At 47.2% G+C, this 15,041-nt stretch overlaps 1 protein-coding gene across 1 annotated transcript in view; it reads right to left on the bottom strand.

Moving 5' to 3' along the window:
* The window catches only part of LOC119396502 (homeobox protein slou-like), a 346,344-nt gene extending 343,030 nt beyond the window's left edge, over positions 1–3,314 (bottom strand). The window contains exon 1 of the mRNA XM_049417130.1: positions 2,769–3,314. Coding sequence (XP_049273087.1) covers positions 2,769–3,299 — 531 coding nt within the window. The 5' untranslated portion in view covers positions 3,300–3,314. The remainder of the gene's footprint in view (positions 1–2,768) is intronic.
* Positions 3,315–15,041: the final 11,727 nt, after the last annotated feature.

Here is a 15,041-nt window from a genome sequence, read left to right as displayed (position 1 = left end):
GTTTCGCTACAATATCGTAGTTTTGGGACATTAAACCCCAACAATTATTGCCCTGCAAATGGGAAAGGGAATGGGGAGCTTGAAAGTTAGAAGAGTAAAGAAAGAGTGAGACAGGGAGAGAGTGAAAGGGGAGCACACACGCATGCGCACACACGCTCTGTGCGCACGCGCACCCACAGAGCGAGAGAGAGCGAGAGCGAAAGACTACAAATTATGACAGCCTCTGCAATAATAATCACTATACAGCGGCACCTAGCTGCAGCGATAAATACTGTTTCCACCAGCATAGCATCTATCATTGCAAGGTTGTAGCGTATTATAAAGTCCTACATCATGCAGATGATTCGATTAGTGGCGAATATCACCTCGCACACAGTAGATGTCGCGTGCTTTAGCAGAGACCGTAATCCCCCTAAGGCATTCGCAATGTATATTAATGCAGTTCGTTCGCTATCCGCAAGTCTTTTTCAGTTTTTGTGACATACGCAGTGCAGGTTATTCGGTTATATCAACAATATTTGCATGTTTGCTGTTTTGCATCAACAATATTTCCAAGCGTGTTACTACGTCGCCGATTAGTGTTTTATGCTTTCCGCCGTATACAAAGGTTAATCTGGCATAAGTTGCGCCGGCGGTTCTTCTGTCATGTTCTTCGTAGATAGCAACCTCTCCCTCTCAGTCACCTCGACACAACGTAGCGCCAACACCACGCGAAAACGATCGTGTAACTACTTGAAAAATAAAATGAACTGCATATCAGTCGGCGAGTGTGCCGCGGTTGAAACAAAGCCGGCCATGTACACATCGAAACGCTCAACTGTCGTGGAAGCGTAGAAGTTGAAGTGTTGCCCCTTGTAAGCACGGGGACGCGGGCTTGATTCGTGACCATGCGAACAAACAAATGTGTACACGGGGCGTAGGTTAACTCAGATAATCTCACTTATACGTCGCCCATTACAATTGCATCGTCGATTTTGCGCGAAACCCACGAATTTAAACAAAACAAAAAAAACAAGTAAAAAAGATTGCTCGCCAATTTTTTTTTTTTTTTATGACAAGCTTGCATTCGTTGTAAATTGAAAATGACTCGTTTTGATGACGATACTTCACAGGAATTACTACAGCATCAGGAGACTTTAAACAAACGGTTTGAGGCTGCCATGAAACGAGGAATACTTTTGATCGCTTGAAACGCTATGGATTTAATTCAACAACGAAGAAAAAGACATTAGCAAAGCACACTACGTGCACTTATGTACTACTAAAGTAGAAGTGTGTAACCAGGCACTGAGCAAGGGCGCGAGTTTTCTAGGCAAACGAAGCATGCCATTTTTGTGTGTGTTACGACAGGAAGACTTGCGTAAGATACAACAAGGTTTTTACACCGACGCACAAAATGTTTATGTTTAAGCGTGCAGACATTTAACGAGTGGCCCGAGTTTCTGCGCTTCCCTTGCGAGCAAACTCACGCACTGTTTTCAAGCTGTGAAGCCGCTTATTCCAAAGTAAATACGTCACCCGAAGCCGATTTCAAGATTACGTCAAGCGAGCTCATGTTCGATTTACGTATAAGCGTATACTTTGCAGACAATCGGTCTTGAGTGAAATCGCACAGTTCGCAAAAGCACGCGCGATACGTGGTGGCATGCACAAGCGCTATGGATTACGCAATGTTTTTACCGTTTCGCAAGGTTTACCTATGGCGGGCGCATATGCGATCCCTTTCAACAGCGATAGGTGCCTAGTAGCGTAGTCCACGGAGCTCGGTGTTGCGATTTGCTTCGGCAGTTCGCATGGCGCTCAAAGCATAGTATTACGAGATGCCCTCTTAAGGACAGAGTTTCGCGCTAGTCGGAGCACCATAAGGAGAACCTGCTCGAGAGTGCAAGCGAAGGAATGTCGTAGACGGGTGCATATATATATATATATATAATATATGTATATATATATATATATAAAGAAAAGGTGCAGGAAACATCTCGAGGAAGGAACTATGAATAGCTGCACTGAACCAATAATAAAATAAGTTTCGTGTATAAAACCGTTCTCTTTATTGCAGTTGTATATACATGCATGATCTGTCACTGTAAAATACTCATGCTATCAGTTCACAATTGGAGTGACAATACATATATATAAAGGGACATGTTCCTGAAAAAAAATAGCTGGAAAAGTAAGCTCCGCTGAAGCACCGCGATCATTATCCTATCGAAACCTTCGGCGATGCAGAAACATTACCGGCGGCAGCAGAAGTCGGGACACACAGGTATGTGAATAATAGGTGGGGGTGTAGCGACATCTCTGGCACGGAACTTGTGAGAAACACCTGCAGAGGAGGAGCCATGCGATAGCAGAGTTACAGGAGCGTCTGTGCTGATGGTCGTGGGCAGGTCACCGGTACGACCAGCGATGTTTACACGAGCAGTCGTTGATGCAGGTACCGTGGCAGCAGTGACAGGTTCAGCGAGAGAGTCTCCCGACGATGTAGCATTGCTGACAGGACTGGAAAACTGCAGTGAGACCACGTCGACGCTTGCAGGAACAACGGCGGAAAGGTTCACGAGAGGAATCGAGCCGGCGTGTACTGCAGGAATCATGACGGGGACGGAGACAACGGTCATCGGCACGGCCTGTCCGGGAACCACTTGCTGGGTTTGATGAGCGTCAGCTGCGTTAGTCTGGTGGTTATGGGCGTGTCCATTAGTGGCATGTTGGGTATTGTGGCCGCCATGCTGGTGTTGATGCTCGTGAGTGGCGTGCTGGTTGACCTGGCTGCCATGCATGTGCGGATGGACGTGATGATTATGAGCAGTGTGCTGGTGGGTGTGTTGCTGGTGCAGATGCTCTTGCGACGTACGGTTTAACCACATCGAGGCGTTTTGCAAGGCTGCGACGACTGGTTCGACGAGGCTGTCCATGGCAGTCCTGACGCGGGTAGTGAGGTTGGACAGGGCCTCTTGTGAAGACGCCACGATGGATGGTGAGCCGGCGCCTACTGCGGGAGCGGCTGGAACTGTGGGGGCTGGTCGCGTACCAGGCTGGCCAACAGGAACCTTGACGACTTGACAGACGAGAACGGAGACCGAAGAGTCGTCCTCAACTAGAACTTGTTGCCCATGGTTGACAGTATTGTGCTGATGAGCTTCGTGGTTGTGCTCAGGGACGCTGTGTTCCGGATGCTGCGATGAACCGAATGTCCTGCCTGACGGTACTGCATGCACGGCCATAGCGAAGACGGCAACCACGAACACGGCAGCGAAATGCATTGTGCTGGTCAGGAGTTCCTGCGAGCGAGGCATAGCGCTTGAATTAGGTAATGTGCAACAAGAGCGAAGCAATCATCACGCTTTGCAACAAGCCCACAAAAGCACGAACATAAACGACAAAGGAAATCAGAAGAAATACTTACCGCCCTTTTACAGAGGTGTAGTTCCCGGAGTGTGGCAGTCGCACACGATGCCAGCTGTTTTATACGCTTCCTTCGAATTCATGGCGCAGTGTGATTGGCCAGGCTTGAACACACGTTTTCAAGCACTACTATCCCTTCAACGTGACGCAGTGTTCGACACCCGACACGCATCGTGGTCGATAGTGAAAGATATTTTTTTTATCCGCCATGTAACGTGGCTGTGACGTCGAGCGGCTATAGCACACGGATGTGATTTCTATTGTATTACCGCCCGCATAGGCTGCAAACGTACAAAAAGCGAAAAACGCTTGTATAATTAACTATATATGTACGGATTTACAATTGGACGCGTAATTGTACGGTCACGATTACAGGTATGCATGTAAAGGTTAAAGAACACTGATTTTTTTAGAAATCAAACCGGAGCACCCCAGTATAGCATGCTTAATTTTAATCTCACAATGGAGGCACATAAAACCTAATACAGTCACTTGTATCTTGAGTTTCTTTTTTTCTGTTCTTTTTCATGTTTTTATTGATGTGAAATGAAATGTTTTATCTAATACGTTGTGATTTTGCGAATAATTGCGTTCATTTGCGGTGTTAGTTATTACCATCACTGTTTGCATAATTAGGCGAGTGTCCCACTACAGTTCATTTACTTTGGGACCCTCGCTTGTATATTTGTGATACTGTAATACTTTTTTGAAAGCAATAACACAGTGAATTGAATTGAATTGAACACGCGTACATCTAACTCACAAAAATCAGCAATTAGTTCGATATATTGGATAATTCGATAGACAACATTTAATAAAACTGTGTTTGCGGTGCGAATTTCGGTGCGCATGTTGGCTTCATCGCACTGATCATATTAAAGTCAGGTAGACGCCTTCACGGCAATACGCATTTTTTTTAATTTTGTATTTTTCCGTAGTTTGTTTGTTGGAGATGAGGGGTTATACGCGAAAAATACGGTATGGACGTAAATCGCGCCTTAATAATTTCACACCCAGCTGCGCGTGCTCGTCGGCCGCCGGAAGTGTCTAGTCTGCCGTGTCCAGACGCAGCCCGGACACAGCCCCGAGCTTTTGCTTGGGGCTGTGTCCGTCCTTTCATTGGCGACCGTCCGCTTGGGAACCATGTGTGCTGGCACGCGCTAGCGCGTTCGGGCCTGTGTAAGGCTTGGAGTAAGGGGCTGGGTAAGACGCTGTGGTCTCTCCCCCTTACACTCTCTCAGCAATCATGTGATGGCGTCGAGGAACGAGATTGTGCAGACGCGCGATGAAGCAACGCGTTGTATCCTAGTGAGAACGCGCTGGCACGCGCTAGTGCGTTCGAGCCTCTGTAAGGGGCTGGGTAAGACAATGTGGCCTCTCCCCCTTACACTCCCTCAACAATCATGGAACTTTTAAGTCGACCCATGCATTGCTTCGCATCCCCACATGGTTCCCTTTATTGGAAAATGGTGTAACCTTTTTTTTAATATCACTCAGCGTGCTTCTGGGATCGCTGCATGCAGCGGTGACCTTAGGCGGCTTTCTGCTCGGTTCCGTCGTATGACACTGACGATCGGAAAAGTCGCCTCTCGCGCGCACGCTGGTTAAAGATATGGGCGGCTGTAGTTATTTAAGGTGTCAGAAGAAATACGTCATTGTCGGAGCCTTAACATGGCCAAGCGGCAAAATCCCCTCGGCAGACGCTCTCTTGTTAAAGCCGCGAGAAGGACTGCTTATCCCGACATCTGAGCACTCTGTTTGGAAAAAGTTTTGGCGTTTCCTAAAACACTCCAAATTTCTCTGACGCAACAGTCATACGCAATCGCAATGAACAGCTTTTCTTGTCTCCCTTCAACAGCTCGTTCTCACATCTTTTTTTAAAAGGTGCGCTAAATGAACACAGACACAGCACAGAACAAAAAAAAAAAAATACAGGACACAGGACTACAAGCGCTAACTACCAGCTGGTTTACTGTCTGTCAAAATGTGACCCTGAGAAAGGGGTGTTTCAAACGAGCATGCGCAGATGCTCTGGAAAAATGATTGACGTGGTGGGGCGTTTATTACAGCAGAGATTGAGAATGAGAGGGAGAGGAAAAAGAAAATAAAAAAAAAGTAAGAAGAATAAAATGCTCGAGCAATTTTAGAGACACTGAGCATTATGAAAGAAGGCGAGGATGCTTGTGTTAGCGCGCCTTCTATCATTATCACGCCGTCTGAGGTTGATTTTGCAAAAAGAACGCGCTAACATAGATCTGATCTTGCTTCTGCGATAGCGCCCTCTTTTTACCTTTTTTCCTTTTTGCTCCGGTTCTCCCTGTCTGCTGTAATCAACGCCCTCGCCCGTCAATTTTTTTTTTTTGTGAGCATCTGCGCATGGTTGTTTGACACGCCCCTTTTTTCAGGGTCACATTTTTACAGACAGTAAACCAGTTGGTACAGACAGCAAACCAATCGGTAGTTTACGCTCGACATCGTGTGTCCTGTATTATTTTTTTTTTTCGTTCCATGATGTGTCTGTGTTCACGCAGTGTACCTTTTAAGATGACTGGACACCAACTAGCCTACCTTGTAGCCCTGCTCAGCGTGCTTACACTAATCTGTCGACTCCACGTGCTAGGGGTAGCTTGGAAGGCAGGATACACCGCGATCCATGTGGACGAGGGTTTTGTCGACTCTCCGACAATAGAACCACCACAAAATTAACAAAAAATGAGACATGGCTGCACCTACACGTGCTCTAAAGAATGCAACAGCACTAATACGGTGCAGTGACAGGAACATAGGTAGGCAAAAAAGTTGGAGCTCACTCACACTCACTCAACAAATATATTCTGCTCTTAGGGCTCACTCGGACTCAGAATCACTAAAAATTTCCTCAACTGGACTCGCTCGGACTCAAACTCACCAATATGTTATTCACTCGGACTCACTCAAACTCAGACTCACGGGCCGATCTGAGTCTGAGTGAGTCGACTCATGAGTGAGTTTACCGACCTATGTCACAGGAATGAACGAAGGAAAGAGAAAAAGAGCTGATCGTTAACTGCACGTTTCGATCAAAGAACGTGCGATAATGGGTGCGTTCAGCCGCTTGCTCTTGACGTCAGAAAAAGAATCGACAGCTGCCGCATCGCAGAAAACGCCATTATTTGCTTTTGGGATTAGAATACAAAAGGATTTTACTTCCCGGCTCCAGCGCCTTTCTTTTTTTTCCTTTTTTATCTTTGAGAATGCACTTCATTTTTGTGAAGTAAGAGGCAGCAGATGGCTCTTGAAAGAGCATTTTATTTCTAGAGACTCGGGAAAGCTAGTGGAAATAAAATTATGCGTTCATATCTTTATATATCTTTTATAAGCTGTCAGTACTAGCAAGTAAAAAAAAATTTTCCCGGCTTCTCAAAATATTCGCGCTCATACGCGACGCGCTGACTTGTATACAAAAAGGAGAAAAAGAGAGATATGGATATGTCTTTACTCGTCGCCTAATGTATAGAACACAGAAAACACTCTTGTATTGTTCACTGGCCTTTCGCGAGCGTATCCCAAACTGCCACTTTAGACTCGACTTACTGCGCGACCAGCAGGAAAGAAGAAGGGAGACAGGAAAGAGCGCAGGAACTGCGCTCTTTCCTGTCTCCCTTCTTCTTTCCTGCTGGTTGCGCAGTAAGTCGAGTTTACAAGTATGAACCAACTAGTCTGCAAAGAAGTTTTGCTGCCACTTTAGAGAAGAGAAGAAAGAGAGTAAAATAAATAGTTTTTTTTTGTAGTATTAAAATTACACAACAAAAAGCGTGAATCATTATCGATGTCAAATACACAGGCACACAAAAAGTCACTATGGTGTAACGTCCGTTCAACACCCCCAAAACACAGACAAAGCAAACACAGAGAATCAGCGTAGTCTTTAATTCCCTGAATATTTAAAATTCTAACCTAGCTATGTCGCCATCTACCAAAGACAGTGTATGAATTAGTTTTCAGAGCAGTTCAACGCCCGAGATAACTTGCCCCTTGGTGCAGGAAACTTTTGTGTGTGAGAAAGACCATCAGAAGAGTCGCCTAATCACTTTTTTGAAAACACGTCTTTAGACTCGAAGCCTGTGACTGCCTCATTCAGGAAGCCGGCGCAAATCATCTCAATGGTCTAGCCGCCTCCCCTCTCACAAACTGGATATTTTTACTGATTATTGAGTGGCAGACCAAAAACCCGAGAAGCTCCACAAGACGATGGCAGTATTTACGTTTCGGGCGTGGCACGCCCTTCGTCATCAGCACGGCTTTCTGACGAAGGCCGTGACAAGGCTGAAACGTAAATTAGTAAAAATATGCAATTATCGTAAGTTTGAGCCTTCATTTCTTCGACTACATGTGCACCGGACCTTCGGAACTTCCTTTCGAATTATATATATATATATATATATATATATATATATATATATATATATATATATATATATATATATATATATATATATATATATATATATTGTGGGCGTTCATTAGACACATATGCCTTTTTCATACATGCTCATCATCATGGGTGTTCGTCGTCTTCATCGGTGATGGGAACTCGGCTTGATTGTGATCTGTGCCTCGGGTGTCGTCGCTTCACCGTGCCTTCGGGGCCTAATAAAGGTCGCGATAACCGTTGCGTCACAAGTGGTGGAGATGCGGGGTATATATATATTATGTATTGTATATATATATATATTATGTATTGCCGGAACCGCGCTCCAGGTAAGGCGATAACGCCAATCTCACCGCGTGCTGCGGATTGACTGCGCCAGCCCACGTCTCGCCTACAAGAGGGGCAGCCGACGCGCTACCTAAGTCGTTGGCAGCGGACTGGCCAGCGGGGAGGCGCCCCTAGAAGTGCGCGGCCGGATCGGTGGGGGCTCAGGAGCAGTGCGCATGCCCGAGATGTGTTTCGGCGAGGCTAACGTTTCCTACGTTGTTGTATTAATAAACTCCCTTTCTTTTTGTTTGAGTTGGCATCGGTGGCTGCATCATTCCACAGGGCAGGCGGCCCGGACCCTACAAGATATATATATATATATATATATATATATATTTATATTATATATATATATATATATATAATATATATATATATATATATATATATATATCTATCTATAGCCTGGCAGTTCCCATCGCTTGTGAAACTTCTTCAGTTCCTATTGTCCTTGAGAGTTCTTGTGGTTCATTGATGTTTTTCATAATATCCGATAGGAAATTGATTTCGGTGATATTGTAAATAGAGAGATGGTTCTGAAATCCACCAGATCAGAAAAGAACAGCCAAGTCAGGGTTTATTTGACTTATCAGAAAAACAAAGATGAATAACTGGAGTGAGTGTGCATGATTTCGGGTATTACTTTTTGTTATTGCTATTCTTATGAAAAATTACCACCGCGTCACTAATCATTGCGTGACACACCAGCGCCTCCTGTATTTTTCAGTGCCTGAGCGAACGCTCTCCTCAGGCCGTCGAGCGCGCGCTCCGCCGCCGCTCGCCGCTGCCGCGTGGCGGCGCTGTGCAAGTAGACTACAGGAAGCTGGCGCTGAACGGCCGCGTGTATTACGAAGCTCCCGAATGCGTGTTTACATTCGAGTTTAATTGAATTCGCACGTCTCACAGGCTTTCCCTGGTACGTATGCCGCATGCAGTCTGTGTGGCCGTGATACCGGTGCGAAAATTGTATTCGAATTTGATTGTATTCGTGTTTTATTTTATACTTCAGGATTTTGCAACCACGTGCTCCGCATGTCTCGGTATGTCGTATTGTTGCGTATCATTGGGCAAATCGAGCGGAAAGAAAAACACTGGTGGGCTTTCGTTCCCTGAAATACCAGCTACCGCTGGTGTACGGCAGCGGTGGCTTGCAGCGATTAGGCGGGATAATTGGTCGCCTAATACAACTTCGAACTACACAAGAGTATGTAGCCGCCATTTTCAACCAGGGGACTTCATGGAAGGAAAAAGACATTGGCTCAAGAAGGATGCAGTACCATCAGTCTTTGCAGACTACCCCCAAGGTAACGACTGGACGAAGCATGGCAAGTATCACTAAACGCGGCCGCGCTGTGACCGAACAGTCAACATGCACCAGTAGCAACCCTGCCTCGCGGCCGCCGCCATGTGCAACGCTGACATTAGGTCCCGAAGCTAAGCAATCGGAGCCAATGGACACTACAGGTGCTGCCGGTGAAACAATGGACAATTACTCTGTACATTGTCACAGCTCAAGTTAAAAGTCAACACTACGACTTTAGACTTGAACACCGTCTGTTCACAAACATTGGGCAGTGTTGCAAGAAGCGCGTGGATGAAGGAGCTGTTTTTTTTTTTTTGTTTTTCGTACTATCACGATAAAACTGCTTTAAGATCTGAAATGATGGAATCACTCGACATACTTCCTCATTTTTTGGCACCAGCTCTTGCTTCCTCTCAGTGGCAACAAATGTACCTGTCAAAAGATTTACGAAGGGAACGTGAGATTACGGACCTCCTTGGAAGCAGTCTAGCAACATTTCGTGCTAGTTAGCGCATGCACTCAAGGCTTGCGTGTAGTCTGCTACACCAGTAGACGTTAGCATACATCGGGGCTCTTGAGGCGCCGACGCTTTCAGTATTAGCTACTGGCAAACACTGCTTTCAAAACTCGACTCTCAGACACTGAAAAACCGGCTTGCAGACAAGCGAACATAATGGTGAAAGAAAAATTTTCCGCGCATCACTTGCCCGCGCTCATGTCGGCGCAGCAGACGACGCGCGAGCGGCTTGATCAGCAACAGCCGCAAAAGACACTTGCTTCAAAAAATTCTTGTTGCCAAGAGTGACAAGTGCTTCACCATTTCTGTTTACAAACGTTTTGAATACACTTCAAACAGCGCGAATGCAGCCGAAAACTCAACAACGTAACAGCTGGGAACCTGCGTTTCCGTGAGCGACGGTGCGACCGCAGCTCTACTTCGGTGGCGGCGCGTGGCGGCTAAAAGCCGCACTAACACCGACGGCCGCTTCCCATTGCTCTCCGCTCCTTCGCCCAGGCACAGAAAAATAGAGGAGGCGCGCGCACACACACACACACACACACACACACACACACACACACACACACACACACACACACACACACACACACACACACACACACACACACACACACACACACACACACACACACACACACACACACACACACACACCACACACCACACACCACCACCACCACCCACACACACACACGGACACACACACACACACACACACACCACACGGACACGGACACGGACAGAGAGAGAGACAGAATACAACTTATGACAGTTTTTGGAGTAACAATCATGATAGTGTTAAATAAGGCAAGATAGAAGTTATATGAATAGATACTGTTCGCCTCTATTTACCATCTACTACTACACAGTTATAGCGTGCTTTCAGTCGTAAGTTATGCAGGTGACGCTAGAAGTGTGGAATACGATGCAGATTTGAAAGTACCAGTAAAATAAATAAATGAATAGTAATGGTAAGAACACATGAAGTGCGGCATCTGGAGGCACTCAAAATTTTTCACGAGATGGGTCACCACTCAATCGGAGTCGTCGCGAGTGTGGGTCTGCTTATAAATTGAGAAATGTCAAGCAGCGAAATGAATAAGTCGGCAGGGTCCAGAAAAGCTTCGTTCTTGGAAAACCAAGCGTCCAAGTGACGTAGTTCTGGCGGGAAAAAGTTCTCGAAGAAGGCACTCCTTGGGAGGAGATGAAGTTGTTTACGCAGAACGGCGCGCTTCAGGATCATGCTTTCAGCTTCATAATTCACACGAGAGAAGAGCTTCGGGAGCCAGGCTTTAAATATCTGTCTAGCCCCCTCGCAAATCCCTGAATGTAATCCAACGGAACGTACCCATGGCAGTAAATCAATAGCAGCGTTGTAAAGTTGACTTGAAGTGGTTGCTTCACTTTAAAGAGAGAAAGAGAAAAAAGAAAGGATAAAGGAACGACAGGGATAATGATAATTCTTGGAGTTTTATGTCCAGAAACCACGATACGATTAGGAGGGACGCCGTAGTGAATGCCTCCGGAAATTTTGACCATCTGGTGATCTTTAACGTGCGCCTAAATTTTAGTACACGGGCCTCTAGCATTTCGAATACATCGAAATGCGGCCGCCGGGGCCGGGATTCGGTGCCGCGACCTTCGGTTCAGCAGTCGAGCACCGTAACCGCTAGACCACCGCGGCTGGTTAACGACAGGGACGTTAACCAGAGGAAGTCTACGGTTCGCTGCCCTGTACTTGGGAAGGGGAAGGGGGTGTAAAAGCATGAAAGAGAAGAAGGAGAGGCTGCGTTTTACTTCAGCCCACCATTCAAATTACGACTGTATGAGGTAAATGCATCTGATACTAGAAATCTAAACTCGTTGGAACGGTTATAAATATATATATATATATATATATATATATATATATATATATATATATATATATATAACCGTTCCAACGAGTTTAGATAACTTACGACTGAAAGCACGCTATAGCTGTGTAGTAGTAGATTATAGACTAGAGGCGAACAATATATATATATATATATATATATATATATATAGTATATATATATATATATATATATATATATATATATATATATATATATATATATATATATATATATATATATTGTTCGCCTCTGTTTATAATCTAACTACTACACAGCTATAGCGTGCTTTCAAGTTCGTAAGTTATCTAAACTCGTTGGAACGGTTATATATATATTATAGAATATATAATATATATATATATATATCTATATATATATTATCTATTATATATATGTATATTGTATTTATATATAGATATAGTATATATATATATAGAGTATATATATTATATATGAATATAATAGATATATATAATCATATATATATATTATTATATATATATATATATACACATATATATATATATTATATTATATATATATTGTAATGTAGCGAAGCGTTGGAAGCCTGTAATGGGTCGCCCTCTCGAGCGCTTACTAGTGGGTCGTCCTCTTCCGCTCTTCTGGGACAGCACGCTCCTCGCGCTCAGAGTCGGCACCCCGCCTTGACTGTCGCAGTCGTTTATCGTCGCCGAGTGCCCGCTATAAACGGCTTTATAATTTGGTGGAGGGTGCTGGGCTTTCACAACAACTTCGGCCCTCATTCGATGCCCCTGGCTCTTCGATCCCGTTACCCTGCCGCCTACGATGCCTCAAGACGCCTCCCAGCAAACGGCCCCGCCTACACCGACCTCCTGCCCAGGTGTGCCTCGTATCCGCGACCCTCCGGTCTTCACTGGCGCAGATGGCACCGACGTGGAGGACTGGCTCGCGATTTACGAGCGCGTGAGTGTCCCCAATAAATGGGACGAGGCAGGAAAGCTGACTAACCTCGTTTTCTACGTCGCGGGTGTGGCGGGCTTGTGGTACAACAACCACGCATCAGATTTTACAACGTGGTCCGACTTCAAGACCGCCATTATCAATGTGTTTGGCCGCCCTGCCGTTCGTAAGCTGCAGGCCGAACAGCGCTTACGTGAACGCGCTCAGCAGGCCGGTGAATCATTCACCAGTTACATTGAAGACGTCCTCGATTTCTGTAAGAAAGCCGACGCCACCATGTCCGAATCAGACAAGATCCGGCACATCATGAAAGGCATCGACGACGACGCCTTCACCATGCTGCTCGCCAAGAACCCCAGCACAGTGGCTGAGGTCATAACGCTCTGCCAAAGCTATGAGGAGCTGCGCCGGCAGCGATCGATGACCCGTCGCTCTCCATCACGCGACGCCGAGCTCGCTGGCTTGTCGACCATATCCGACCACTCCGCGTTGCTCGCAGAGATGAAGACATTCGTGCGCGAGGAAATCGCGCGCCAATTCTCTCTGCTGGACTTTGCTCGCCCGCAGTACGTCCAACAGCCGTCGACCACCCTTCTGCCTCCGCTCCGTCGAGCAATTGAGCAAGAAATCGCAGAGGTCATGCCCGAGTACCACCAGCACCATACGGCTCCTGCACCCTTGAGTTACGCCCAAGTGGTCGCAAGAACGCCCCCAGCAATCCCTACGGCTGCCCCACACATTTACGCCGAAGCCTCCGCTCGACCTCATTCTTTCGAAGCGGATGTGCCGGTAACCTGCGCCGACGTCACGCACAGGCCACGACTGCAGCCCACCGTCCAGTCCTATCAGTTGCCGCCCCGTCAATCCCGTCCTGCACCATGGGCGGGCCCTGCCCCAGCGAACCGATGGCGCACACCTGACAACCGCCCCATATGCTTCGCATGCGGTTACGCCGGCCACGTGGCGCGGTATTGCAATCGCGTGCAGCCGCCTAGAGTCGCGTCGCCTGCCACCAGCCCGGCGAACCGCCCATATTACGACCCACCTACGCCACTGTCGCCGACGTCTCGCCCCGCTCCATCTACCCGCCGTTCCCCGTCACCACGACGCCGCTCGCTGTCACCGATGCGGCCACGTCTGGTCCCACGAGACCAGGAAAACTAGTCGTCGCAGTCCACGAGGCAAGGCTGCGATGCTGTCGAACTGCGAAAGCCCTCAGCGAAGCCCATCGAACGTGATAGACGTGTTTGTGGACGGTGTTCGTGCATCTGCCCTTATCGACACTGGAGCCGCCGTATCCGTTATGGACGCAAAGCTTCAGCCGAATACTGCGAAAAGTGACGACGCCACTTTCCGGGCTCTCCCTCCGTACAGCCAGCGCCCAAAGCATTCACCCTACAGCGGTATGCACAGCCCGCGTCATGATTAAGGACGCTATGTACGCCGTCGAATTGATCATAATTCCTGCATGCTCTCACGACGTCATCCTCGGATGGGATTTTCTCTCCCGCCACGACGCCGTAATTCATTGCGCACCCGCCGAAATAGAGCTCTCACCATTCTCTAATTTGACGCCGGCAGACAGTCCATCGGCTGCGAGCAAGATACTCGTCAAAGACGACATAAAAGTGCCTGCAAACTCGTCAACGGCGGTGTCAGTCTACTGCGCCAGCCTATCCGACACCGTTGCACTCCTCTCGCCATATGACCGTGTTTGCACGAGGAAAGGCTTGCTGGTGCCTTTCGCGACCGTTCAAGTCACCCAGGGCAGCACCTCTATTTATGTAATCAACCCCTCCCCGTACAGTGTTACGTTGGTGCGAGGGGAATGTCTGGGCAGCGTAGAACCCCTCGAAGACGCACAAGTTATGGACGAGCCCGATGATTCGCACGGCCGAAGTTCGAGCACGCTCAGTGCTGTTTCGACGTCTGGTTCATCACACGCTGACGTATTTGGTTCCTCCATAGCTGACAACCTTACGCAGGTCCAGCGTTCCCAGCTTTTGGACCTGTTGGAAGAATTTCGCCCTTCTTTCGATGTCGCTCAAACTTCTCTCGGCCGCACGTCGGCCGTTACGCATGGCATCGACACTGGCGACCACCTGCCACTGCGGCAACGTCCATATCGCGTATCTCCCGCCGAACGCCGTGTAATCACCGAGCAAGTCGACGACATGCTTCGACGTGATGTCATTCGACCCTCTAACAGCCCCTGGGCGTCTCCTGTCGTTCTTGTTGCGAAGAAGGACG

The sequence above is a fragment of the Rhipicephalus sanguineus genome, chromosome 6 (assembly GCF_013339695.2).
Source record: "Rhipicephalus sanguineus isolate Rsan-2018 chromosome 6, BIME_Rsan_1.4, whole genome shotgun sequence".
NCBI classification, from domain to species: Eukaryota; Metazoa; Arthropoda; class Arachnida; order Ixodida; family Ixodidae; genus Rhipicephalus; species Rhipicephalus sanguineus.
This window is presented reverse-complemented; position numbering and strand designations above follow the sequence as displayed.